The sequence below is a fragment of the Anarhichas minor genome, unplaced genomic scaffold, assembly GCF_050575085.1.
Source record: "Anarhichas minor isolate MPS153535 unplaced genomic scaffold, ASM5057508v1 ptg000052l, whole genome shotgun sequence".
In the NCBI taxonomy this organism is placed as follows: Eukaryota; Metazoa; Chordata; class Actinopteri; order Perciformes; family Anarhichadidae; genus Anarhichas; species Anarhichas minor.
In genome coordinates, this window is record NW_027466498.1 from 1,452,930 (window position 1) to 1,480,808 (window position 27,879).

Consider the following 27,879-nt stretch of genomic DNA (forward strand, 5'->3'; position numbering starts at 1 on the left):
ATGAAGAAACACAGAGAGGGAGGGGAAGTGACAGAGAAAGGGAGAGAGGAAGAGAAAGACAGAGAGAGAGAGGCTACAAATGAGGTTAAGTCCCAAGCTTGGGGGGGGGGGGGGGGGGGGGGGACTGGACTGAATATGGCTAGGGATGGTTGGGGGGGGCGATAGTCGATGCTAAATCCATTAGGGCCTTGTGACCCCCCCAACATCCATACACTCCTCTACCCCAACCCCTCCCCACCACACCCTACCCCTGTGGCTGCCTCTATGGAGTTACACTCCACCCCATACCCAACCCCCCCTACACACACTCACTCACTTAAGAAGGGGGGAAAGAGAAAGAGAGCGCACTGCCACTTCCTAAACGAGTTAACCATTTGGACTGTCGGGGCCAACGGCATGTCTGCTGTGCACACATACACACATGCAGGCAGGAAGCATTGAAGTACAGCATGTTCAGATATGCCAAAACCTTGCAAAATATACACACACACAACCAGAACGCATTACTAATGGTGAGCTAATCCATCACTGGACCTTGACCTGGCAGCACTGTATACTGGGTAATGCCACAGTGAGGAAGTCAGGCTACCTAACAAGACCCTTAGCTGCGCTGGAGACGTTTATAATGGGATTCATAAGGAATTAAACAAAAACAGTGATCCAGATCACCAATGTGGTTTTTGTGTGTGAAAGGACTCACACTACTACAACATCATTCAGTATTACATCACCTTGCACCAAGTGCATAAGCATTTTAAGGAAATATGTTGCTTTAAAGTAGCACAAATGTAAACATTTATGTTGCAGAAAACATTCTTAGCAACAAGAATATGCAAAAATATTTGAGCTACTCTCAGCGGGGACTTATCTTGACAAGAGATGAGTGTTTTTTATTGATTTACAGACTGAAAACGTATCAAGAACAGTGTGTGAAGACAGAAAACTTGGTTGATTCTTTATCTCATTTATCTCTTTATCATGTTTTTGCTAAATTTGTAACTGTAGACTGGACAACATTTTAGATCGGATTTACTTTGCAGTATAACTTTTTTGGCATTGGTTTAACAAGAAACAATTCTTCTCCTTTGACCACCTCAGTGCCATCTAGCTCCCTTTCTCAGTTTTTCACAAAACAATTTCCACAACCACACCATAAGAGGCCACGTTGGCAAAAGCAGTGACGAAAGGTTACCAGCGTAAGATACGTGCTTAGTTTGGAAATAACTGAATTAACTTAGAATTTTTGAAGTGCGGTTGGATGAACACTCCCTTGTACTACTACATTGTTTTTATCAATGGAGTCTTGGGACTTTGAAGCGAGCGATAAAACAGCAGCAGTTCCTTGTCAGAAAGGGCTGTCTGACCACAAGATATAGCAGCTGGGAATAGGAGCCTGTTCATGTGAAGTGTTTGTGCGTGTGCATGCATGTTTTGTATTGTCTTGGCTTACCTGTAGCAGATCCTACTATATCCCTGGAGGGGGACTCAGACATGGCATCTGCCAGTCTCTCTCGGAGGCCTTCGTCACTGGCGTCTGCCGAGCCAACGTTGTGCCGCGGTATGCCGAAGCTCTCCGGCCAGCTACCACATACTTCCAGCAAGGTCACACCACGTCCGTCGAAAGGACCTGCATGCAAAAAACAAACACAGGTTTAAGGCTCTGTTAGTACCAAGTAAATGGAGGGATGCAGCAATATTCACAGTTGTACCAACTCTGCAATAATAAGCTGATACGTAGGATCAGGATGGGGGCCAATCCAGACATTTGGACTGAATCAAATATATGAAGCTTGATCTATTTCTGCTTCTGTAATTGCCAACTTGAGAATTTCATTTCATGCAACTTAATTTAAATCTACTCATCTCAGAGACTAACATTGTACTATTTACTCCACTACATTTGTCTGACAGCTATAGTTACTAGTTATTTTTCAGATTACACTTTATCTTTCATGTACAGTGAAAACCAAGTATCTCCAAATTTGGTGAATTTGAACATTTGTGAGGAACTGAAGGATAAAGTGTTAATTGATGTTTGAGAAAGTTCTTTATCTTAAGATAAATAAACTATTAAAAAAAACTCTTGGATTCGCAGCAAGATGCATTGTCACAAAGCTGAAAACTTTTCTGAGCTGATGAAAAGTTGACCTATTAGAGATACAGTATGTGATTCTCACAGGACAGTGATGCTACAAACATGAAGATCTATGATGATAGAATTTGATACAGTGCTGTAAATTAAACTATCCCACAGTATTTATGGGAGTTAAACACATCTACAGAAGTTATATGCAACATACATATTAATGCAGCAGTGATATTTATCCAGAAACATCATATATATACATATATATTTCTCCATCACTCGCCACTTTCAAAACTGCACTTAAAACTCACCTATTTAAATCTACTTTTAACCTGTAAAGTCAGTTATGTATGTTTTCTGTTTTTTCTTTTCGTGTTGTTCCTTACTGTTATGTCATCGATTTTGTTCTTGTTATAAATGCTTTTATTGTTTCTGTTTTTACCATGTAAAGTGTCTTTGAGTGCCTTTTAAAGCGCTATATAAATAAAATGTATTGTTATTATTATTATATATTATAGTAAAAAACTGACATTCGTAATTTAAGTACATTTAAAATCTGAAATACCATAGTACCATACTACAATTCTCACAATATGTAAAAAGATGGGATTCAATATAGTATGAGTACCACATTTTGCATCTTATTTTTGCTGATGTGTCATCTATTGCCTTGCTAATCATAGATCAGCAGTTCGATCCCGTGCTTCTCTAGTCTGCATCTCGACGTGACCTTGGGAACCACAAATTGGTGCATGAATGCGCATTATTCTAGATCCTGATGGGCTGTAGGCACCTTGCATGGCAGCCTCTGCCATTAGTGTGTGAATGGGTGAATGTTGACTTTGGGGTGTCGGAAAACTAGAAATTTATCAAAATATTTAAAAACAATTTTCCAAACTGAAAATCATGCAACTGGTTTTACTGTGACAATAGATTCAGCCAAACATTTCTACCAAAATGAAAACCAATTACACAACAGCACCTCTGGGTTCCAGCAGATCAGCTGGTTTAAAGTCACAAACGCGCACACACACATAACAAACAACTTGTAATCTCTTCTGCTTTCTGTCTGCATAATTTCTGCAATCACAGAGATCTTGTGCTTTGGAGCCAGAGAGTCTGCAACCTCTCTCTCTCTCTCTCTCACTCTCTCTCTCTCTCTCTCTCTCTTTTCTGTGTGTGTGTGACACACACAACCAGGCAGGCAGGCAAGCAGGCATGCAATGCTATAACGTTAGTTACATATTGTAACTCGAGATTCTATGAGCATAGAGGTAGCCCAGCGTGCATCAACAGTCGTAAAGATATTTTCGCGCCCTTGGCTGTCTGGCTCCTTTCAAAAAGCTCTTTACCAAGAGATGCGCAAAAACCTCTCTCTCTCGCTAGCCTTTAATGGCAGGATGAAGATTTAACTGTTGAGGGGGCCAAATTGTTATCTGCAAATGTTAGAAGGAAGGTTACCACGAGAGGCATGTGACAAGATGTTGGATCTAAACCTCCAGAGTTTTCCACCAGAATGACTGTTAGATTCTCTTCTGGAATGTGTGCTAAGAGGCAATGAATTAGAGGAATTTGTGGAAATGCGTACAGAAGAACTCTGGGCCAGGGTCAGTCAGAGAACGCATCCACTCCTTGAGGAGGGTGGTCCCGTGTGTTCATGGAGAACCACGTTGCTCATTGTGCATATAGTGTGATATTCAGTTTACACTCTTTGTTTGATGGAACCCTGATATTAAGTCCGCTGTGTGACTTTACTCTCCCTTGGGGAACCCCCGATGATGGAACACAGGTTGTTTTTCCAGTACATCAAGTCTGACTGCAGTAAGGGAGGGTTGGTCAAAAGTTTTGCACCAAAATGATTTGCTGCCTCCGCATCTGACTTAATATCAGAGGAAATTAATAAGGTATTTAAGGAATTTTACATGTCTCTTTAGTCATCTGATCATAATTCTACCACTCCCAACATTGATAGTTTTTTGATGGTTTTGAATATACTCTATAGAACAGGGGTCTTCAACGTTTTTCAGGCCAAGGACCCCCACAAAGATGGAGCAGGGACCCCCGACTATATATATTGTATACAATTGTGTTTTATATTAAACTAGGCCTAGTACCATGAATACCTCTTTATTGTGCATTCAATACTAAGCTATTCAAATCATGCACAGGTTCATATATTCATGTTTTTATTTTAAACATGTGCAAGGTACAGTGAGTAGGGAGGCCGTGCCACTGCCATTCATAAACATACCTTGTCAGCTGATACCAATGCCAATATCAACATTGTCTGTCAATTGCATGATAATCATGCATACAAGATATTCAAACTGATGTTTTCATTAAACGAAAATGAGTGATGGCCTATTAGTGCCACTGCCATGCATAAAGATACCTGTTATCTTGCAGACAATACTGAACTATTAAAATAATCGACAGATTCATGTTTGGAAAAAATAAAAATGAAATTCTTTAATTGTCTAATCAACCAAAGATTTCGCGGACCCCCTGCAGTACCTCCGAGGACCCCCTGGGGGTCGCGGACCCCTGTTGAAGACCTCTGCTATAGAACAAACCGTAGCTGAGAAATTCGAAGATCATTATTGAAGTACTACATGCTGCTATGACATCCCTAAAGTGGGGAGAGCCAAGAACCAGATGATCCATGAGTGTTCGATAAGAAAGTTGGCATAAGCTGGTCCCTACTTCTGCATAGGTTCACAGATCATACCATTTGGGTTGCCTTCCCCAAACTCTTATTCAAACCTCTATCTCTGTCTTGAAAAAAAGCAAAGACCCACTAGCCTGCATCTCTTAGTGGCCTGTAAGTTTGCTTAATGTGGACCTTACATTATTATCAAAACTAATGGCTATATACCTGGAATCTACTCTTCCATTTATTATTTTACCAGACTGGGTTTATTCGAAATAGGCATTCCTGTTCCGACCTCAGACATCTGTTTAATATTATCAACAACCCCTCTACATCCCACCCAACAACCCACGAAGCTTTGATATCCTTGTAAGCTGAAAAAGCTTTTGACAGAGTAAAATGGTATTACTTCCTACATTTAAGAGAAATTTGGCTTTAGGAGGACTTTTATTTCATGGACTAAGCTGCTATATTCATTACGACAAGCTTCAATTATCACAATTATTATTCACTCTGATTACTTTTGTCTTTACAGATCCACAACACCGAGTTGTCCTTTGAGTCCCCTACTATTTGCCATTGAACCCTTGTCAGCAGCACTACAATCTAACCCCCATGTTATACCTTGTACAAGCATACATGGTTTAGAACTGAAGATCTCCTTGTATGCAGATGACCTTCCTTTGTTCATTTCCAACTTGCCTGTTTCTGGTCTGTTTCTGTCAAGTATTTGGATATAAATTGAATTTCAAATAAAAGTAAAACATTTGCTGCATCCTCTACATCCTCTACATCTAAGGTCGCCCAACATTTAGATTAACAACGGTTGTCTGTCCTAAACCTATCTCTAGCTAATTCAGTAAAATGTAATATCCATTCTCTTTCCATGCATACAAATTTTCCTCCCTCAGATCTTCTCAGATTAAGTCTGATCCTAGAGTTTATCTGGAATAAGGTTTCCAGATAGTGTATATCATATTTGCAGAGACAAAGGCCACTTGGCTTAAGGGCTCTAACAATTTTTAGGCTCTATTATTAGGCTGCCAACATTAACCTTCCTTAAGACTAAAAAAAAATCCTTAAAATGAGGCTTTTGATCCAATTCTTATCGGCTGGCTCTGGAAGCCAACTTCACCCATCTCGTCTCATTAAAGGTTCTCGAATATTCACTTATTTACTCATCTTTTTCTCCTAATGCCAAGAACATGTTGGTTAAAAGCTTTTGCAAATATGTTTTCCTCCTAGATGTTCCCTTCTTGGTTTGGATCAAGACCTGTATCTTGATAATGTCTTTGTAACCTTTTCAAATACTTTTTTCCTCCCTGAGCAACAGTTTTTTTTAGATACTTACAGGTTAGCAGATTTGTTCAAAATATGTTCTGGAGTTTCCCAACCTACCCAGTGATACATCCCTTGATAGTTTCCTTAAACCTATTACAATTCTAAAAGGTTCATTTTCTGTTATATACAACCAAGTTCAGTGACTGTGCCCAGAGTCATTAAACTCCACAAAAGATTTTTGGGGGAGGATCTGGAGAAGGATTTATTACAAGAGCTTTGGATGGAGATGTAAAAAAAGGGTAAACAGACCCTAAATGTGTGCAAGGCACAGGCTCATCTAGTGTAAACATATGCATCGTATCTGCATTGTTTCTCAAATATTGGACAGAGATTTTTGACACCCTGTCTGAGGTAATTGGGGAGTAAATTGAAGCTACTGCTCTCAGGGCACTATTTGGTGTGACTCATTCATTACCCTCCCTCCACAAGGCCAAAAAGATATCAAAGCCTTTACAACCGTATAGAGAGGCAAAGTCCCGCCCCTTCCGGTGGACCACCATGGGACCATATTTTGGAAAAAATATATCAGGAAGTCAATGGTGAGAGACAAAAAGTTTTTTGATCCTGTTTGAATTGTAATATGAATTACACATATAATATTTGTCAATTCAAAAGATAATTTTTGCACGTCAACTAAGTCAAATTCTCTCATTAAATTGTTGAAGTAATTGTTGAATACGTAATTAAAAAGACTAAACATCCAAAAGTCTCATAAGTGACGTCTCTCGCTGAAGCTACAATGCCTCTGTTTCATAACCGGAACAGGTATTTACACAAAAAACAGGTCTGGCTTGTTCTTTCACTTCCCGGCTGATAAAAAGATTTGATATTTGGATAGTATTTGTATAACATACATCAGGTAAAATAATGTTCTATGGTTGGTGTTGGTGACATTGTGCAAGACGAGATATGTAGTCCACTGAGCGGTTTCACACAAAACTAAATGTTACTACGACAAACCTACAATAAACTGCAACTTTCTTGACTTGCAAAATTTTCTTTGAAATATTTCTGTAATTCGTTGAACGATTCAAATGGGATAAAAAAATGATTTGTTTCAAACTGTTGAATATTGTACATATTTATTCTGAAATAAGGTCTCATGGGGAATACCGCTAAGGGAAGGACTTTCTATTGGCTAGATCGGTTTAATGTTGACCTGGAAATCAGCGACACGTCCTTCTCATACCAGCTGGACAAGAAATATCCAATATTTGATCAGATTGAAGAACGTTCAGCTTTCAATTCATGTTTTATCAAATCAATTTCATGACATTTGGGATCCCGTTAAAAAATAATTTTAATTAATTAAATTAAATTCCCTCATTAACTATTTTTTTGAAATGGTGAGGATTGGGTATTTATTGTGATGTGGATGCAGGTCTTAACATGTCTATAATACACTGTCTAATGTGGGGGTTGTGTGCTTTGGTTTTGTGGCTATATTGATTCTGGTTATATATTTATTTTGTCTTAAATTTGTGGCAGTCATTTGTTGCACAGTTTGAACAAACACTGATTTTCTGTACAATACTGTACAGAAAATCTAAAATAATCTTGAAAGGAGTAGACATTACATTAATGGCCATATTCAACAAGTTATCAAGTGCTTGACCTTTAAACCAATATGATGAATGCTAACAGCATTTTTAAATCACGACACTTGAAATGCATGATGTATTCTTACTTCATGTAGACATTTTCTCTCTCTCTCTCTCTCTCTCTCTCTCTCTCTCTTTTTCTCATACAAGTGGACACACACCACACACACGCCACGCACACACACACACACACACACACACACACACACACACACACACACAGGAATGATTCTCTAGTGGTCTTGTGGGTATCAGAAAAACCCCAGTGAGAAGGCAGACAGGATGACTTCAAAGGCAAAAGTGAAGACAGGGACAGAAGAGATCCTCTTTTACTGGAAAGACGAGCATTCATGTGTCTTTGTGTGTGTGTGTGTGTGTGTGTGTGTGTGTGTATCTTGGTGTGCATGCTGGTACAAAAAACATGGATGGATGAGGATTGAGGATGACTGGTTAATATGAAGGTAGAGGCAACTAGACAAGACAAATAGGTTGTAATTATTCAGTTTCTGACTCGACGGAAACCTCAGAGATAATTTGAACCATTTGTTAGATGGGATTTAAGGTACTGTAGCAAATGATTGAAATCACATTATTGCAAAGAATGCCATGAGGGCGTGATTAGAATGAACTAAACTCCTATCATACAAGGCTACCCACATACTAAGACTTGTGTGATTCGCATTGAAAAGGTTGATTTAATGAAATTCTAAACTACGTAGGCATGTAAGACCTCTGCCAAATGGTCAGCTGGAGGTTTTAGCGCGTTGTACATCTATAAGCAATGAGCCACACTTCACTCAGTAACACTAAGCTGTTTTGTCCAGATGGGCCTTTACAGCTGCAAAATTCAATTCAGCCTTAAAAAAGACACACACACACACACACACACACACACACACACACACACACACACACACACACACACACACACACACACACACACACACACACACACATCTAGTTATCCAGCATTAAATCAACCATCATGCACAACATAATAACATCATATCACCTCGAAGGCAAAACACAGGGCTGTTGTTTGACACACACACACACGCACACGCACACGCACACTAACAGGCTCTCATGGCCAGCTTTGATGGAGGGCCTGCTGGCACTAAAGGGGAATCCTTTGAAAAATCAATCCAACACACACACAGGCTGCTTCTGAAGTGCAGCAAAGTTATCAGGAGGCTAAGCCACTGTGTGTGTGTGAGAGTGAGTGTGTGTGTTTGTATGCTTTTGGAGGTCGGTCAGTGTTATCACAGCAGGGAGCATGGAGGCCCGTGCAGCCTCTCGCCCCAGCATTAGCACCTGTCACCGGCCTGCAGCGGAGCTGAGATTGGCCAGGCCTCAGGGTACACACACGCAAACACACACCAAAACATAGACACACAGTAGTCTGCTCCCTGATAACCAGTGAGCCAGGCAGATCAAAGGTTTTGACAGCGGTGGCTTTTCTGGATGATAAGAGCTTGGCAGAAGGTTAGGAAGAGCTTTAGGTTTAGCAGACCAGGCTTTGACCAATATGGGTATTTGAAGGCCAATACTGATACTTGAGACTGGAACTACAGATCACTGACAGTTGGTGTTGATGTTCAGAAGTTTTAGACAAGTTGTATTAGGAAAAGAGTTTACATATTTTTGATCCGCCTTGCAGAAGAGCACAACATTGTGGTCTAGAGATGCCAAAGTTGTATTTTTAAAAGGTGTTTTTGATTGGCATAAATAATGCTTGCAAACATTTTCCTGTATCTGGAGGAACAAAAGAGTAAATGATGGATACATTTGACATGATTTCTTTTATTTATAACAGGTGTTTCAGATGATCTTACACATGCCCGTATGCACATTGAAAGATTTTTTGGTCACTATAATATTCACTATTCTGGCTGTGAGGAAACTCCTTCCTCAAGTGAAATCCCAGACTATATTAACGTCAGTATAATACAACAGGGCAGCTACGAATCCCACCTTCATTCAGGTTATAGTGTTCTGCTTTTGTCATTTTTGAGGAAGTAGTTTGTGGAGTGTTGATTTGTATTGCATTATAGCGAGGGGTAAGTTACCCGTATCATTTTTATTTGACATACATTACTCCCTTTTAAGTACTCACTTTTGCACAGTCTGCTGGAGACAATAACTGCAGATATTTGACAGATATAATGTAGATTGAATTGCATTACAACATTCATTGAAAGAAGGAATCTCTTTGCAGGCCGTATGGAGAGGAGGAAACATCACAGTGACCAGCATGTCTCACTGTGCATATGAACATGCCTAAAGGCAGAGTTGAACAAAGCTGAACCAATCCTACAAGTATAAAAAAAGGTTATTACAGTTATGAAATGTCAATACACTATACTATACTAATATATTGGAGCAGGTGACACCAACATACTTAACAAACTGGTTAAGAAGGCCGGCTCCATCATTGGCTGCAAACTGGACAGTCTGGAAGAGGTGGTGGAGAGGAGGACACTGAAAAATGATTATCCATATTGGATAACCAGGACCACCCTCTCCACCACCTACTGCAGGGACAGCGGAGCACTTTCTCCAACAGACTCATCCAGCTCCGCTGTCACAAGGAAAGATACAGGAGAACATTCCTGCCCTCTGCAATATCACTTTACAATAAATCACCTCTGGCCAGATCAATCTCACAATAGCACCGTTATACTGTTGTTTGTTTGGTTAAATCTTTGCACTATTGTTCAGTTAGTTCATTTCAATATTTTTATATTTCATTGTATCTATTGTGCATTTTTACATTTGCATTAATGTTTAATATTTTTTACTCTGTTATTTTTATTGCTTTACCTGTAATATAAATGCTGCTGTAGGGACATTTTTTTCCCTTGCGGGATTAATAAAGTAACTATCTATCTATCTATCTAAGTTCTTCAGGCTGCATTTTCATATATTTTACTTTAATATTTCTTATAATAATTTGTGCGTAAACAGGAGTCATTACAACTTTCAGTCCATCTCTCGTGCATATGACAGTTCACATATGCTTCCATCTTAACCAATAAAATCATCTACACATGCTGCTTAACGTTTCAGTTTCACTCGCACTGTACAAGTGTTACTGCATATTTTTACGTTTCAAGTCTATTTTAGGCCCCCGACTACAGTGATTGTGAGTTGAGCTCTGAGCACTGCTAAAACACAAGTGACCTACACTCAATACGGTGCCTGAACGCATCCTGTGTTGACACAGACAGAAGCTGCAGTTCTGCTAACATGTTGCCTGTAGACATTATGTAATAATCACAGTAGCAATCGTATATTATGCTATTACATACTATACAACATTAATACCACTACATATCCAAACAGCAACAAGCATGCTTACTTTGGTTAGATTTCATTGGCATTTTGGAAATGTCACAATTAATGACTGAAATCAACCTCATCTATCCACTGTATTGGTGTGAAAGGGCATCTGTCTTTGGCATCCAAATGTGTTTACTGACTTCTTTTTCTTTTTAATTTCTCTTTTTAAATCTTTGGTAATGTTAGGAAGTGATGTTGGCAGGAAGAGGACTCAAAACACACGCCCTGGATTGCTGTTTTTCCCTCCATCATGTTAAAACCCGACAGGATTAAAAGCCACTCTCTCCACCCAGCTGTTAGTCTGTACATACTGGCCCTACTTATCCCTTCAGCCAGTGCTACTTTCCTTAAAGATTTAATCACACTGCGGCAGGTTGTGTGTGTGTTTGTATAACTTTACAACAGGGGCTTAGGATGGCACAGTTGGAAATGAACACACATCTTATGTGCACCTCACAATCGCCTATCAAACACATACAAGCATTAGTGCTTCAATATATTTCTGTGGCCGTTCAATTCGATGATTCACTGAGCTTCTATTTCTTCAATAGAAAACAGTGCCAATGAAAACTGTGTGCAGCAAACTACAAACTAAAACTAAATAAAAAAACTAAAATAAACTTAATGCCTAATTAATATTCTGTTCACCATATTATCATTATCATGACTTGTCAATTTACTAAGAACAGAGATTTTTCTTTAGATTTTATGACTTATCTGCATATTGTATTCAGTAGTAAAGCAAATTGAATGTTAGTGCGTATATGCAGGCTTTTGTAAATTTGAGAAACCCGCTGAAAGTAGGCAATAGAGTCCTTTCCCATTGATGGTAGAGAGTCTGCCTTTCCGTTTATTTTCTGGTAAGTCGCCTTTGATGTCACCAATGAGCCGGTAAACAGGGTTACTAAACAGTAGAAAGCAGCATGAGGCCAGTGAAAATGTTACGGTGGATACTTTGGTGGTTAAGTCTTTGTATCTGTTACTTGTTCAGTCTCTCTTTCAAACTCGGTGCCAGCTAATTTGGAACAACGTTGAGTGCTGCTTTGACGGAGACGGATGGAATTCGTAGCAGAAATGACAATGAAAGTGCTGGAAAAGGGGTGAAAATGAGTATGTCCATCCGGTTGTCATGTTGCCATCACCGCCAATCAGATCTTGAGCCGACAAATACACAAGACTACTGCAGAGTGGGAATGAATGCCGATTGTATCCTTTCCCACTAAAGACAAAAGTCAGATGTTAATGGTGTTATGAAAGGGGCTCAGGTGAACATTGTCTGTTATAAACACCTGATAACATCAACTGCTTTATTTCTGCAAGACATTTTTTAGCCTCGAGGCTATAACTTCATGTAAAACTACTACGCCAACACATTGTTGACAGATTTATTAATATTGTCAAATACCACTACCGACTCTAGTAAATTTGTTGAGATCCCTTTTTTACACTTGAGTAGATTTTGCTGATGATGATAGCTTACGAATGTGTGCAAATGTAAGAATCAATTCATGAATGGGTGGCATTCATCAAGTTGAAAGAAGAATTAGCAAGTTTGTGCAATCGCAATTTGAAAGGGGAACTGTACCGGTTTTACACATCAAGGTGTGTTTCCAAGTGCTATTGCTTGAAGCTAGCGGCTCGATGCTACATTAGCTGCTACTAGCATACCACACCTGAATGTGTGCCTGAACTGTTAAAGGTTAGAGTTGCAATGTCGGTTATGTAGGTGCTCGATTTTGACAAGGAGGAACAATGCAATGCGAATTTCCCTCAGTGGCAGGGTCATCCTTCAACCAGAAGATCGGCGGTTCGATCTCCGGCTCCGCTAGTCTGTGCCTACGGTGTGTGAGTGGGTGAATGATGACATGTCGTGTTAATAGTGCTATACAAGTACAAGTCCATTTACCATACCAGTTTTTTGAATAAAAAAGATGTTATCTCTGGTCCTGCTGCATTGATGTTGATACTGTTTTAAAATAAAAATGTCTATTGTGAATATAACAATGCTATGGAAGTGCATGCCATATTTCTTCTTAGAGGCTTTGGGAATCTGAACCGTAGGCTACGATCACAAAAATGTTCTTGCATGAGGCCCATTGAGCCTTGGAACTATTTTGTGAGGCTCCCTGTGCAAGACCTGATTGTCTTTTTTACTTTTTGGTGAGATGACCCTTTTTGCAATCCAACATATACAGTAGAGTAAATCTCAGCTGGTGGCTGTGGTGTACAGACTGTTAAATATGTCAAGGAAATGCTACACATAGCATCATCGACTGTACTAGCAGTTTGCTGTACATCGACTGTACTAGCAGAAAAGACTGGTCACTCTATAAACATGTCCTTGTCTGGAAGATTAAAAACCTTACTGATTTTTACAAGACTAGTCACACACACACACACACACACACACACACACACACACACACACACACACACACACACACACACACACACACAGTAAATGTTCTGAGGCCTCATGCCAATGTTTCTGGGTTACCTGTGCAGTTGAGATGCTAATGCCTGGTTAATGCTAATTCAATTAGGCTTTAGTGCGAGGGGGCTATAAAGTCCTTTATTATGGGTGCTGTATAATATGTAATGGTGGGTGTATGTGTGTGTGTGTGTGTGTGTGTGAGAGAGAGTGCACTCGAGTGGTATTTCTGGGAAGTCAGGCACCGGGAAAACAGGAACAGTCTGTTACTAGCAAACAGATTGTAAATCAGGTGGTGGTTCAGGTGGGAACTACACTGAGTTATGAGTTCTCTATAATCACACCTCTATAATCTAATGTGATCCAATACATTCCAACAACTCCTGTCTTTGCAAAGCTTAGAATGTCCAGTTTTTGTTGGGACTGCATCAATTCAAAGCTATGGTCACTGTGGAGACCAGCTAATGGTGCTGTTGCATTGGACTGGTTATTTTATCGACAGGTTATACTGGAACTTTCTGTTGTTTGCTATTTGACAACAGTCAAAGGTAAGAGTGATGACCGTAACGACAAGCTGGTGAAAAACAGATGTTAGCAATGAAACCTAACTAATGCCTGAAAAGACAATACTGAAGCGTTTCCATAAGGTAATGCCAGCAGGGGTCATCTGGGGACAATAGTTCATCTGGTCAAATTTGATAGCTGCATACAGGTAAGACAACACTGTCTCCTACAAAATATGTTACATCATGAATCATGAATTTAAAGGTGGGCAAGACTAAATGTTTGAGAACCACTAGGTCCATTAAAGGCACCCTGGTGAGCAATGACCACTAGTAGCAATGTTCTTAAAAGTGGGTCCCTGTTTTTTTGTATCTGATAAGAGGACCCACATGCATGCACACTAGCAAATGAGTGCTGCAATTTACATCACCGTGTCGGTTTTAAGCTGTTCAGCTGATTGATAGGCAGTAGCTGGAATGCAGCCACAAACTAAGCAGTGCACCAACAAAACAACGTTCGCATACAACGAAACTGCATCATCAATTGCGTTTCGAGGGAAGGTGTTTTCTCACAGATTACGTTTGTATTTGACATATCACAAATACGTTTATTTAAATTCTGCATGAGTCCAACTAGGTAGGAGGTCTGGGTGGATGGCTGTGTCAAACACAGGATCACCCAGTAGACCAATGTTCGTGTCCCGATTGAAACCAAAAGTATTCTTGGTGGTAGTATCCTTTTTTTTTGCCCAAAACATGATCTTTTAGGATGTTTTGTTGCCTAAACCTAAACATAATCGAGAATGCAGTTTCAAGACAGCAGAAGCACCATTAGCGGTTAAAACACTATAACGTTGATATATACGGATGTAGAAATGTTGATGTGAAAGACGTTGAGATTTAGCGTGTCCGTGATTTGCAGAAAGGTACCATGCCACCATTTTATTCTGGTGACTGGGTTGTGTAAACATTGCACTATTAAAAAAATATGCTTTTGTGAGGAAGGAAATAAAAAGCGGAGTGTGAGTGGCATTACATTGTTTACCAAGTGTATTTAGTACTGTGAATTAGTTGGAGACAGGGCTGGATTCAATTTACAAAGACAACTGTATTTTCCAGCAGCTTGTTTTGGTGCAGCAGTGGGCAGGGGGAACCTCCATCATATCGGAGTAAGATGGCATTGAAAGGTCAGTGTAATCCTGTGTTGTACATCCATTCCAGCATTGTGTTAATGCAGACTGAAGATTCATTCACTCATATTCAAGTACAATGACACCATTCACATGTTATATAGATTACTTCACAGAAACACACTTTTAATAGACTCACTTTCACACACCAGGACTTTCACTTCTATGACTGTGCTGTGAACCCACACTGACATCCCTTCAGGCTGTGTGTGTCTGTATGAGTGTGTCAGAGAGACAGAGAGAGAGTGTCTCTGATATCCTCAGGGAAACACTGAGAGTGCTAGCTAGCTGGCGGAGTAGGTTTGTGGTGCAGTGTTAGTGTTAATGGAGAATGTAAGCTCACAGGATTAGCACCCATCGGTAGGTATGTGTGTGTGTGTGTAAGTTCTTGACAGGCGGGGCCTTTCTTTCATTACATTAAGGCCAATGGCTCTAAATCATTTACTCCCTTTGCAGTCTCAGTAGTGTCGGTTAAGTGTTAGTAATCCCCGTCAATACGGGGGTCTGCCTCGAGGCACTTTACTCACTACCACACACACACTGACACATGTGCGTGTACACACACTCACACAACAAAACATATGGCATTCAGATATGAAGACGCATTAACCTGTACGCAGTTAATTGCAGACAAGTCCACAGACTACCCCGACACACTTACCGCCCACATGGCTAATTCCAGGCATGTCAAATTAGACAACAGCAGTACTTTGCTCACTATGAGGCTTAACGCTTTGACTGCAAGCTATGGCTTGTATGTGTCTATCTCAGCACCATGTCATCCCCCCCCCACCCCACACACACACCCTCACACAGACACTCTCTCTCTAACAGACGTGCACACAAACAGAGGTTTCCTTGAAGCCAAAGCCTAACCTTAATATTTATGCTCGAGACCTAAACTCTAAAATGGAGACTGTAATACAGTATTCTCACATCCAGCAAACATTTATAAGTTACTGTTGGCCCTACAAAAGAAGGGTTAGGGTTAGGGTTAGCGTTAGGTTAACGTTGTGAAACGGCTTTTCTTATGTCATTCAACGCCACGTGGTTAATGAGGAAACGCATGCAGGCATCCTAGGGGAGTTTAAGAGAATAGTCTGCTTCCAACAGATCCATAAAAAAATGTTTTTCCCCCAGTTTGGTGCAGAAGAACCTGATTGGCCTGCACAGAGCCTTAATTAACCTTAGCCTTAACCAGAGCCTTGAGCCTTAATATAAAACTTGAAAAGTAATGAGAAAAGACATCAGAAGTAGTGAATGTTTATGTATTTACAATATATTAAAATACGGGAAGAATAAGAGAGGGTATGACTATATAGCAAAGCATTTGATTATCCGTACATGTCCTACATACTGTATATTGTCATGGAGTGATACTTGTGCCATATGCTTGCGTGCCACAGACCCGAGTGCTGATGGCACAGCACATACATGCCTATGTTTGCACACAGATAAGGTAAACACACATGGACTGTGTCTGTGCATGTGCCTTCTTGGGGGCTGATTATGCTGCTTTGTTAGATCAAGTGGTGTGCAAACACAGTGATGTGGGTACCTGAGAGGAGAAAAACCCTGAGAGGGCTTGCACGGACATATACAACAACACATGAACCCATATACAATCACAGAATTTTGAAGTGCAGGATGCACTCCAAATAGGGTCAGAGACACAAACACTTCACCTGACACTAACTAAGGCGGGTACCCGAAGACAGTTAAAATCAACAGTCCACATACATTTATTCCCATCAATAATGTAATCAACAAAACTATGTGGTTTTTTTGAGCACATTAAAAGAGAAACAGCACACATAACCTTCAAGCACTGCACCATTTCAAGTATGTCAGTTCACAATCTATAGCCAACAATGGACATGATATACAGACAGAGGAAGTAGTCAAGGTAGCTGCGTTGTCCCAAAGTGTGTGGTCTAAATCTAAATCAACAAGCGCAGGTATTTGGATGTTTGTCATATGCCACCAGTGTCTGCTGCACTTCAGTGCAGAGGTGACATTTTTAATATTTTCAGAGGAATCCCAAACCTCCCTCAGAAAATGTGCACAAGACAATAAGACATTAATTAATGAGAGAATGAGAGAGTCAAAAGTTAATAGCATTTGCAAGATTTCCTAGTCCCTTCTGGAAGTCAGCAATGCCACCTCAGTGCTCTAAAAGATGTGATTCAAGAAAAGGAGGAAGATTCAAGAAATATGCCACATCTGGTCACACAAAATCAGTCAAAAAGGCGTGTATGATATTGACAGCAGCAAGTATGGTCAAAGAAATCAAACATGAACTATCACTACATTATTCAGGGTTCCCGCAATTTTTTACTAATGAATTTTAAAAACTTTTCCATCACGTTTTTGAAATAATATTCTCCCCTATTTTCATGATTAAGTAGTTTAAAAAAGGAGGGCCTACAGTATATAGCGATCATAGGGTACCACGATGAGGCTCTTACTGTAATGTCCTATGCTCAAAAGGCCTTTGTACCTACAATTACAGTACACTCAGACAATTCCGTTTAATATTCCATGCTACGTTTTTGCTATACCACCTATCCTCAGGCATAGTACACTGGAGTAAGAGCCTTATTATTGCACCCATATATTTATATTTTCACTTATCTCACATCAGCAAAAGTAAATGTCAGAATCTTTGAGTTATTTATCAATTTAAAAGTATTGATGCGTGAGGTGATAAAGATGCTAATCCCCTGAGAAGATTTTTAAAAAATGATCAGCTTTAAAACGTGGATTTATAGTTAATTTCAGCATGACAATATAGGAAAAATCCCCCTACAAATAATGTAATCTTGCATCTTTAGAACAAAATTTATAATAAATATCCCCCTGCCGTGAGCGCACCCCAGTGCCTGGTCTGTCAGTCCTCGGGACAGGCCACGAGGCAGGCTGCTCAGGTGGAGTGTTGGCGGCGTCCAGTTGGGATGAGGCCCAGACTATGGGGGTTAGCTGAAATGGGGCACCCACAGCACTGTGGCAGCCGCCGACTGGCCTGGACATCCTCCAAGGACGCCGACGCACACAAACAGGCGACGAGCGGCCCGAGCTACAACGGCTAATCTTTCGTCTTGTGGAAATCCCACCCTGAAGCACGAGGGTAGCAAGGCTGGTAGCAAGGCTGAGGCCTGAGCGGCCAGAGGCACCAGACTTTATCACTTGGATAAAGGTAACCTGGTCGAACAGACAAGAATAGCAGGGTAGAATAACAACTGAGAGACAAATCTTTCAGGGGTGAAGTCCAACATGGGACCCAAGACAGGAACAAATGACACACAATGGTCAGTTTTGTATGTCCAACTCGCAAAAAAGGGGAATAGGAGATTAGAAGACAGTGAGCGCATTCAAAGTTGGGTGTAGACATTTTTCAGGCTGGCTGCAAATTTACAAAGTTGCAGAGAGAGAAAGTAATTCGATATGCTGATAGAAAACAGCTGAGAGTAATTAAGGAACTTACTGTATCGACATGCCTGTTTTGATATTGGCACATATAAAGTAAACCAAGCGGTGGGTTTGGTTGCAAATGGTTAAGAAGAGATTTGGGCCCAAATCAGCAGGAAGTCAGTCATGCTGGCATGGTTTGTCCCTGAGTCAAGATTTCTTTTGATGGTCTTGCTGAACTAATAAATGTCGCAGGAAAAGAGTCTTGAAAAACAACAGCCTTGATTATTGATCGACTACCAGGTTACTTCAATGGGGATAACTGATTACAGGCGTTGCTGACCTTGTTGTCTATACTATCGGCTGTTGTGCAGTTAAATTCCGCATTTCATAACTCTACTACTGACGAAGCAGCTGTTATTGAAGCGTTATCAGACCTACGGAGCGGACGTCTGAAGTCACAGTTTGCGCCTTTGAGGACGACGATTATTTTGTTCTGCACAACTATTGTTAAGTCCACACAGAAACTATAAAGGAACAAAAGCATTGATTGCTCTCCAGTACGACAGAGACTTCAGCCACCAGCAGAGCTACGAGTGAGACCAGACAACAACGAAACTGAGAGGGAATGAGTGAGAGATGTGTGCTGACCACATTTGTTGACCCAGAATCTAGTTTTAACTTTGATTTGTAAGTGTTCATTTTGAAGTAATTTGATGTGTGTGGAAGAGAGAGATATTGAGCAAGACCTTGTAACTAAGTCTGAAAAATAAAACGTCTCAAACTTTCCACGAAATGTGTCTGTTTGAGTTCATAGAGGAAGCTTTTAGGTGAAGAACTATAGTATCAAGCACTACCTTTCATTATTAAAGACTACTACAATAGTCATATTTTCTGTAACTAAACAACCAATTTAGTCACCTAGAAATACAGAAGTATCTGCTGTCGTACCACCAGACTACAGGGCAGCTTCTGTCCTAACGCTGTCAGACTCCTCAACTCCACTCATCCTCTATCCTCCACTATAAATAAAAAACATGGATGTTATGCAGTTTTTGTACATTACCATACCAGTACCTTTGGCATTACCCTCACTCCCACTATAACCAAGGTTTTCTATTTAGTAAATAGAAAAGGGTCTTTTAAATTACTTTTTATATTTCTACCTCCAGTGCTACTTTTATATAGGCTGTTCTATTTCATTGTTTTCAAGTATTTTGAATATGTTTACAGATTTTCTGTTTGTGTAGCGCGGAGGGGGCTACAAGTACATTTCATTGTGCAATCCTGTATTGTATAATGACAAAGATAAATCCTTGAATAATATTCCCACTCAGTGGCATCACAGAACGGATACAAGGAATCTTTCATCTGGTCAGAGACGTGGCGCCCACACAACTGAAACTCCTTTCTGGGAGCTAGACATTGTTTTCCATCGAACCAAAACAAAGATTGGGGAGTGTACACTTCACGGTGCAAGCATAGCCAGCTAATTGATTTCAGGCCAGATCGTGTTGCTGTGTAATGGAGCAGGCTAACTTGATGATAAAGCTGGGATGGTCATGGTGATGACTTTCACAGGGACTCCAGCCTCATTTGTTTGTTTGACAGGCTGCAGGGGTGTGTGTATGTGCACGTGTTTTTCTTCATTTGGCATAAAGGATATGGATTAAGCTATAGAGGTGACAGATGATATGTTTACAGGAGAATGTTTGCTTTCTGCAAAATATTCAATTACAAGGTTTGTGTGTGTCACCGCCTGTGAATACACGCGTGTGTGAGAAAGATGGAGTGTGTGCATGCCAAGTCATCTGTGCTTTACAGGCCGTGTGTGAGGGTCACAGGCCTTTACCAATCACACAGAATTGAGTTTTTTCCTTTCTCACTGTCTCTCGCCTCAATCTAAGCCCCACACTCTTCACTTCTTATTTACCCAGTCAGGATCTAAACTGATGCTGTCCATTGTCTACTGGAGTTCTGACACAGCACAAACAAAATACCTTAATGTTATTGTTTAGTGGTGTCGGTGCAGTTGGTGGTACTCATAGACTGTATATAAGATATGGATGTAGTCACCATGACGCCACCCATTGGTTTGTGGACTACTGTTGTGAAGCCTTGAGTTCAGCATTTTGGCCATCGCTATCTTTGTTTTTTGCAACCACAAATGACGCTGAATAAGACAATTTTAGGTGCCGTAAGAATGAAATAGGATCCAGGAGGGCTGGATTGAGAAGAACATCTATAACTTTGAAGGCTAATGAGAAAGAAAAACATTGCACAGCTGTTTATAGCACTATAGCCCCTTTCGCACAGCCTGTTCAAGGACGGACTGTTGTGCCTTTATTCAGCTACACTGTTCTGTACGAAAGGTACGGAGGCAGAATGGGGGTTCCTCCTTCTTTACTGCAGTATTGCAAACGTTTTGTGTGAAAGGGGCAAATGAAACTAGATTTTGCAACTCTGAAAAGTGTTCATCTGAAAATCATTCGATTTTTTGTTCCTGCAATCGCAAAGTAAACCTGATAGGACGATGTTCACGTTACAGTAGAAGTCATACAACAGGAATGTGTGCGTGGGAATTTTTGATAGGTCAACGCAGTGCCTTGCAAGATGACATATTAAGCTCTGGCAAAAGTTGATCCAGGTTCAAGTTTTTTGCCACAGTCCTTCGTGTCTGCACCCCCCACTGAGCGAGCACAGGTGGGTGTGAAAGTTGCATTGTCAGTTCTAGTGTTGGAGAGGATTGTGGGGAGGGGTGTTTCCTAAGCTATTTAACCATCCATCAAACAATTTGAATACTGAAGCACACTACCCATACCTAACCTTGACACGGGAGACTGCTGTTTGCTGCGTGGTGCTACGTGCTGTGGATACAATCCACAACAGCTTTGTCAGTGGCTGACACATCAAACTATAATATTCAGGAGGGCTAATGCTAGCCAGCTCTCTCTATTGTCGTCAGGAGGTGGCTCCAATTGCCACAACGTTATGCTTCTAGAAATATGGAACTTTATACCATAGACATTACTTTATTACTCAATGAACCAAGTCAGCATTTGCACTTGCAATTTATGGCTTTAATTGTGGTTATAATTGCAATCTGGACAGCGATAATAGGTTTGACCGGCCCAGTTTGGTTATGCATCATGATGCTATCTTGAGTTTAGCTCCATGTGGCTGCTGGACAGAGCCATGATCTGTTTGGAGACCAATAACAAAGAAAACAAACATGCAGATTTAGATAAGAAACATCAGTCAACATCAAGTAATGTGTTTTAAAAAAATATGCGTGGAAGCATTTTTCAGTCAAAGGTGAAACACCACAGATATGATGGGTTATAGTGGGACTTGCCATGCCTGCCCCATTCATTTGAATAGAACTGACATCAATGCAGAATTGGGATGATGTCAAGATGACATAGTGACACTGGATGGATGGATCAAACACAGGACTTTAACCCAAGACACCACTGTTCATGTCTCCTGTGAAATTTGACTTATTTAAAGTAGTTTAAGTTACGTAACGTACCGTTACTTAGCCTACTTAACTACGTAAGAAACATAGTTGGGGGAATGAGAATGTGTTGGGCATGCTGTGCTGACAGTGGTGATGAATATTGTACCGTGCTTGGCTTCCTCTCAGGGGGGTAAATGAAGAGGATTCACAAAGCCACAGCCTAGTGTTCCTGGAAATCCTCCACAATCCCATTTGGTCTTAACTCTCTGCCTCGCCTAATGTGTCCCTAAGCTGGTCTTATCACACCACAGAGAGGGGCAAAGGGGATAGACTGAGATAACTACAGTTGCATTGCTAGCAGGTTATGGTATGCTTCAGCATCACACAGCTTGCTCCATCAAACCAGTTGTAGAATAAACTCAGATGCTTCACATGCTCCATCCTGCATGGCATCCACAAGCAGCAAGACAGAGTGAGAATGACCAGGTGGCAGGACAGCCAGGGCCGAGAGAGAGAGCGAGAGAGAGAGAGAGAGAGAGAGAAACAAATTACAACGCAATGTAAAGAAACTGGAACACTGGAAAGAAGAAAGTAAAAGCCAAAGTAGATTAGAATGTTATCTGGCCCTAGAAAGAAATTATGAATTGGCAGAATATCTCTCTACTGTCAGAGATAGAAAGCAGAGACAGATCCTCACCAAGTACACACTGTACATATATATATATATAATTAATAATCAATCTAGATGTTATATTAATGTTATTGTGTATTAATGTTATTGTATGTTTAATTATTTTGATGCTTTGGCAATATTGTTTCTAAACTTTCATGCCAATAAAGCAAATTGAATTGAATTGAGAGAGAGCGAGAGAGAGAGAGAGAGCGAGAGAGAGAAACAAACAGCCAGCTAAGGTGGAGAGAAAAGCTTTATGACTCCATCCCTACTCCACTAGCCTCTTGATTCGAAGCAAATAAATCCTCCATTATTGTGTCTCTCTCTTGGGTCTAAAAGCAAGCGTCTTACAGGGAATTAATCGTGTTGTATGGTAGGGGAGAGGCCATTTCATTTCCTCGTCAAGTTCGGGGAGAATTGTATTGGAAGCCAAGCAGTCACCTGGGAATGGCCCCCTCTCCTCTTTCCTCTCATTTCCTTGTTTGTGCCATTTGTCTGCTCTGTGCGTCGCAGGCCGGGCCTCGCTCATCTTCTGTCTGTTCAAACATCTCTGTGTCCTTCTTCTGTTGTTTCATCGCTGCACAATCAAACTTCTTGCTTAATGTCTGAGAACATTTTGACGCAAAGTGTCACCATATTGTTTACAAGTTGCTTGGCTCTACAAGCACAGTCTGTTGTGTGGCTTGTGAGTCATCGGCCTGAATCTGTGGACTGGCTTAGACACTGAGTAGCAGAAATGGAGTCCACCGGTAGGAGATGTGGTTTCAGCTCTGTGTAAGAACTTGTCAGACTGCATGAATATGAATTGGACTAGAGCTGGAAAAATCAACTTGGAAAAAAAATGTGTGTGGATAAGTGTGTATGCGTGTGTGTGTGTGTGTGTGTGTGTGTCCGACTCGTGGCCAGCCAAGCCTCCTCAGACCTCTAAACAAGCACCATAAATTCACCCTCCACTTACCTGCAGTAAAAATGTCATGAGCAGGGTTTTTATTGGGCCACACACACACACACACACACACACACACACACACACACACACACACACACACACACACACACACACACACACACACACACACACACACACACACACACACACACACGCTTAGAAATCACTAAATACACACACCCTCACTCTCCTAAGCACACACACCAAAGCCTTTTTCTCCCTGTCTATCTTGTCATTTACCATAGCTGTCTAGCAGCTTTACATTGGTATTGACATGACATGCCGTCGGTACGCAGGGACTCCATGCTAACAACATTAACCACATAGATCCTGTCACAGCCACTCTGTGACCTCCATAGCCCCCCCCCCCCCCCTCTGACACACAGAAAAGCTGAAATGAAATGACATAATTTAAGGTGGAAACTAAATTATACATTTAAGGTCACAAATATCATCTTTCTCAGAGGAATATTTCATGACAATATTTCTTCCAAAGATACACCAAGAATTTAAAGCCATTTTCATGAGTCTGGATGAATACTCTAAACTGCCTATTTACCGTCAAAAATGTATTCACTGGCTGCAAAAAATCGGAATATCTTATTTTCAACACCCTTATCTCTTCAGTGCTTCATCCTCTGAACACCAAGGCGACTGCAACACACAAGCTGCAAGAAAATAAGTTACACTGCCCCTCGGAACTTACTGATACTTTGTATCACATAAGCAATCGTTTCCCATTCGCTAATTAACTCGCTACTTCAGGCTGCACCGACAGTACACATAGTAAGTCGTATCTCAGGTTCCTCCGATTTACACATGAGAACCTTATGGAATGGTAATGATATACACTGCTCAAAAAAAATAAAGGGAACACTTAAGCAACACATCCTAGATCTGAATGAATGAAATAGTCTTATTAAATACTTTGTTCTTTACATAGTTGAATGTGCTGACAACAAAATCACACAAAAATGATCAATGAAAATGAAATGTATTAACCCATGGAGGTCTGGATTTGGAGTCACACTCAAAATTGAAGTGGAAAAACACACTACAGGCTGATCCAACTTTGATGTAATGTCCTTAAAACAAGTCCAAATGAGGCTCAGTAGTGTGTGTGGCCTCCACGTGCCTGTATGACCTCCCTACAACGCCTGGGCATGCTCCTGATGAGGTGGCGGATGGTCTCCTGAGGGATCTCCTCCCAGACCTGGACTAAAGCATCCGCCAACTCCTGGACAGTCTGTGGTGCAACGTGGCGTTGGTGGATGGAGCGAGACATGATGTCCCAGATGTGCTCAATTGGATTCAGGTCTGGGGATCGGGCGGGCCAGTCCATAGCATCAATGCCTTCGTCTTGCAGGAACTGCTGACACACTCTAGCCACATGAGGTCTAGCATTGTCTTGCATTAGGAGGAACCCAGGGCCAACCGCACCGGCATATGGTCTCACAAGGGGTCTGAGGATCTCATCTCGGTACCTAATGGCAGTCAGGCTACCTCTGGCGAGCACATGGAGGGCTGTGCGGCCCTCCAAAGAAATGCCACCCCACACCATTACTGACCCACCGCCAAACCGGTCATGCTGGAGGATGTTGCAGGCAGCAGAACGTTCTCCACGGCGTCTCCAGACTCTGTCACGTCTGTCACATGTGCTCAATGTGAACCTGCTTTCATCTGTGAAGAGCACAGGGCGCCAGTGGCGAAGTTGCCAATCTTGGTGTTCTCTGGCAAATGCCAAACGTCCTGCCCGGTGTTGGGCTGTAAGCACAACCTGTGGACGTCGGGCCCTCATACCACCCTCATGAAGTCTGTTTCTGACCGTTTGAGCAGACACATGCACATGTGTGGCCTGCTGGAGGTCATTTTGCAGGGCTCTGGCAGTGCTCCTGCTGTTCCTCCTTGCACAAAGGTGGAGGTAGCGGTCCTGCTGCTGGGTTGTTGCCCTCCTACGGCCTCCTCCACGTCTCCTGATGTACTGGCCTGTCTCCTGGTAGCGCCTCCATGCTCTGGACACTACGCTGACAGACACCGCAAACCTTCTTGCCACAGCTCGCATTGATGTGCCATCCTGGATGAGCTGCACTACCTGAGCCACTTGTGTGGGTTGTAGACTCCGTCTCATGCTACCACTAGAGTGAAAGCACCGCCAGCATTCAAAAGTGATCAAAACTTCAGCCAGAAAGCATAGGAACTGAGAAGTGGTCTGTGGTCACCACCTGCAGAACCACTCCTTTATTGGGGGTGTCTGTCTTGCTAATTGCCTATAATTTCCACCTGTTGTCTATTCCATTTGCACAACAGCATGTGAAATTGATTGTCAGTGTTGCTTCCTAAGTGGGCAGTTTGAGACAGAGAGAGACAGAGAGAGACAGAGAGAGACAGAGAGAGAGACAGGGAGAGACATAGAGACAGAGAGAGAGAGAGAGAGACAGAGAGAGAGACAGAGAGAGAGACAGGGAGAGACAGAGAGAGAGAGAGAGAGAGAGAGAGAGAGTCTCAGATTGTCACCCACACAAAAACACCGAAACACCCTAAGATGAACCAAAGATTGTCACAATATTTACCAGTATGATGTATCAAAGCTTTTATTTGTGTCACTGTGTGTGTGTGTGTGTGTGAGAGAGAGACAGAGAGAGAGTTTGTCCTTGTGAAGATGTAACCTTCCAAAGCACAAAAGGTTAAAGGATGGTAAGTATGTATGCTCCCCCTCTTCCTTCTCAACATACACATAGACAGACATGAAAGCAAGCAGAAGTGAACAGTGGTGTGTGTGTGTGTTTGTATGTGTGTGTGTATGACACATCTGGGAGTGTAATCAGTGGGCTTCTTTCAAGAGCTGCCAAAGCAAACAGGCCAATAAGGAATCCACTTTACAGACCATCGATCTCTGCTGGCCACAGCCAACAAAACACACACACACACACACACACACACACACACACACACACACACACACACACACACACACACACACACACACACACACACACACACACACACACACACACACACACACACACACACACAGTGATTCACGGGCTGGGATGAGCAGACCCATGCACACAGTCACACATTCACAGAAGAATGGATTCACATACAGTAAAATACCCACCTACACTTACACTCTTACAAATGTGCACACACAGCAGGAAGACAAACTCATGTGAACCCGAACACATACAGAATGTCCTAATAACCTAGCACAAGCACACGCACACACACACACACTCTCTCTCTCTCTCTCTTTCCTACGCCTTGAGCAGTACGGTGTGCATAATCACATGCTAAAGTGAGCTGCTAGTTCACCTCCACTGCCAACACACAGACACACATATTCAGAGATGTGTGTTATCAATGTACGTGCAGTTGATACTTGTACACATATATAAAACAAGATGCATAATACATTATTTAATATATACTGCACATTTCTGTTAAGTGTCTATCTGAACTGAATAAAGCTCATCGTTTCCATTATTATAGATTTTTTCTGAAAAATAACCATTTAACAAAATAGAAGAAGAAACAAATGGTTCGAACTGATTTGCTCCCAACACACTCAAAAGCTGTTGTGTGTCCAGGACACTGAAGATCATGCTATCTGAAGAATTAGGGCTCTGGCTCAGAAGCTTTACAAAGTTATTGTGATGCAACAGTCATTTTAAAATCAGTTAGATTTTTTACATTTGTATTTCAAATGTACTGATACTTTTAAACATTAAAACAATTTCATAGATGTTAGCCCAATCCATGATATTCCAGTGGACCAGTGGAACTCTCCTGACCAGGAGAGTTTTCCAACAATTCTATTCTTGTGCAAACTTATCCTCTGCTTCTCTCAATTACCCTTTCTTTTCTTTTTCTCCAACCAGACTGGGGGAAAACACAGAGATGCAAACAAATAAACAATGGAAATATTGTTATGGGGAGTCTCTGAATGATTCAGAGCGTCCCGCACTGAGGAGCCATCGGCGACTAAAACACTTCCAGATGATCCTCAGACAATAGAAGGAGAGAAAACAAGACGGATACGTCATCCATTTACTTTGGGCCACAGAACAACAATAAATCCTGGAAGGGCAGCAGGCACACACACACACACACACACACACACACACACACACACACACACACACACACACACACACACACACACACACACACACACACACAAGTAAGTATGTTTGTTCATGTGCATGTGTAGCGATCTGGAAAAGGAAACTAGATAGATTGAGCTGA

The 27,879-nt window shown here is 41.4% G+C and overlaps 1 protein-coding gene across 2 annotated transcripts in view; it reads right to left on the reverse strand.

Annotated features, from left to right (window-relative positions):
• Positions 1-27,879, reverse strand: part of bcas3 (BCAS3 microtubule associated cell migration factor) — a 351,541-nt gene that overhangs the window by 29,893 nt on the left and 293,769 nt on the right. For both annotated transcript variants that reach the window (XM_076075476.1, XM_076075477.1), the window contains exon 23: positions 1,451-1,627. In XM_076075476.1, the coding sequence (XP_075931591.1) occupies positions 1,451-1,627 (177 nt within the window). The remainder of the gene's footprint in view (positions 1-1,450; positions 1,628-27,879) is intronic.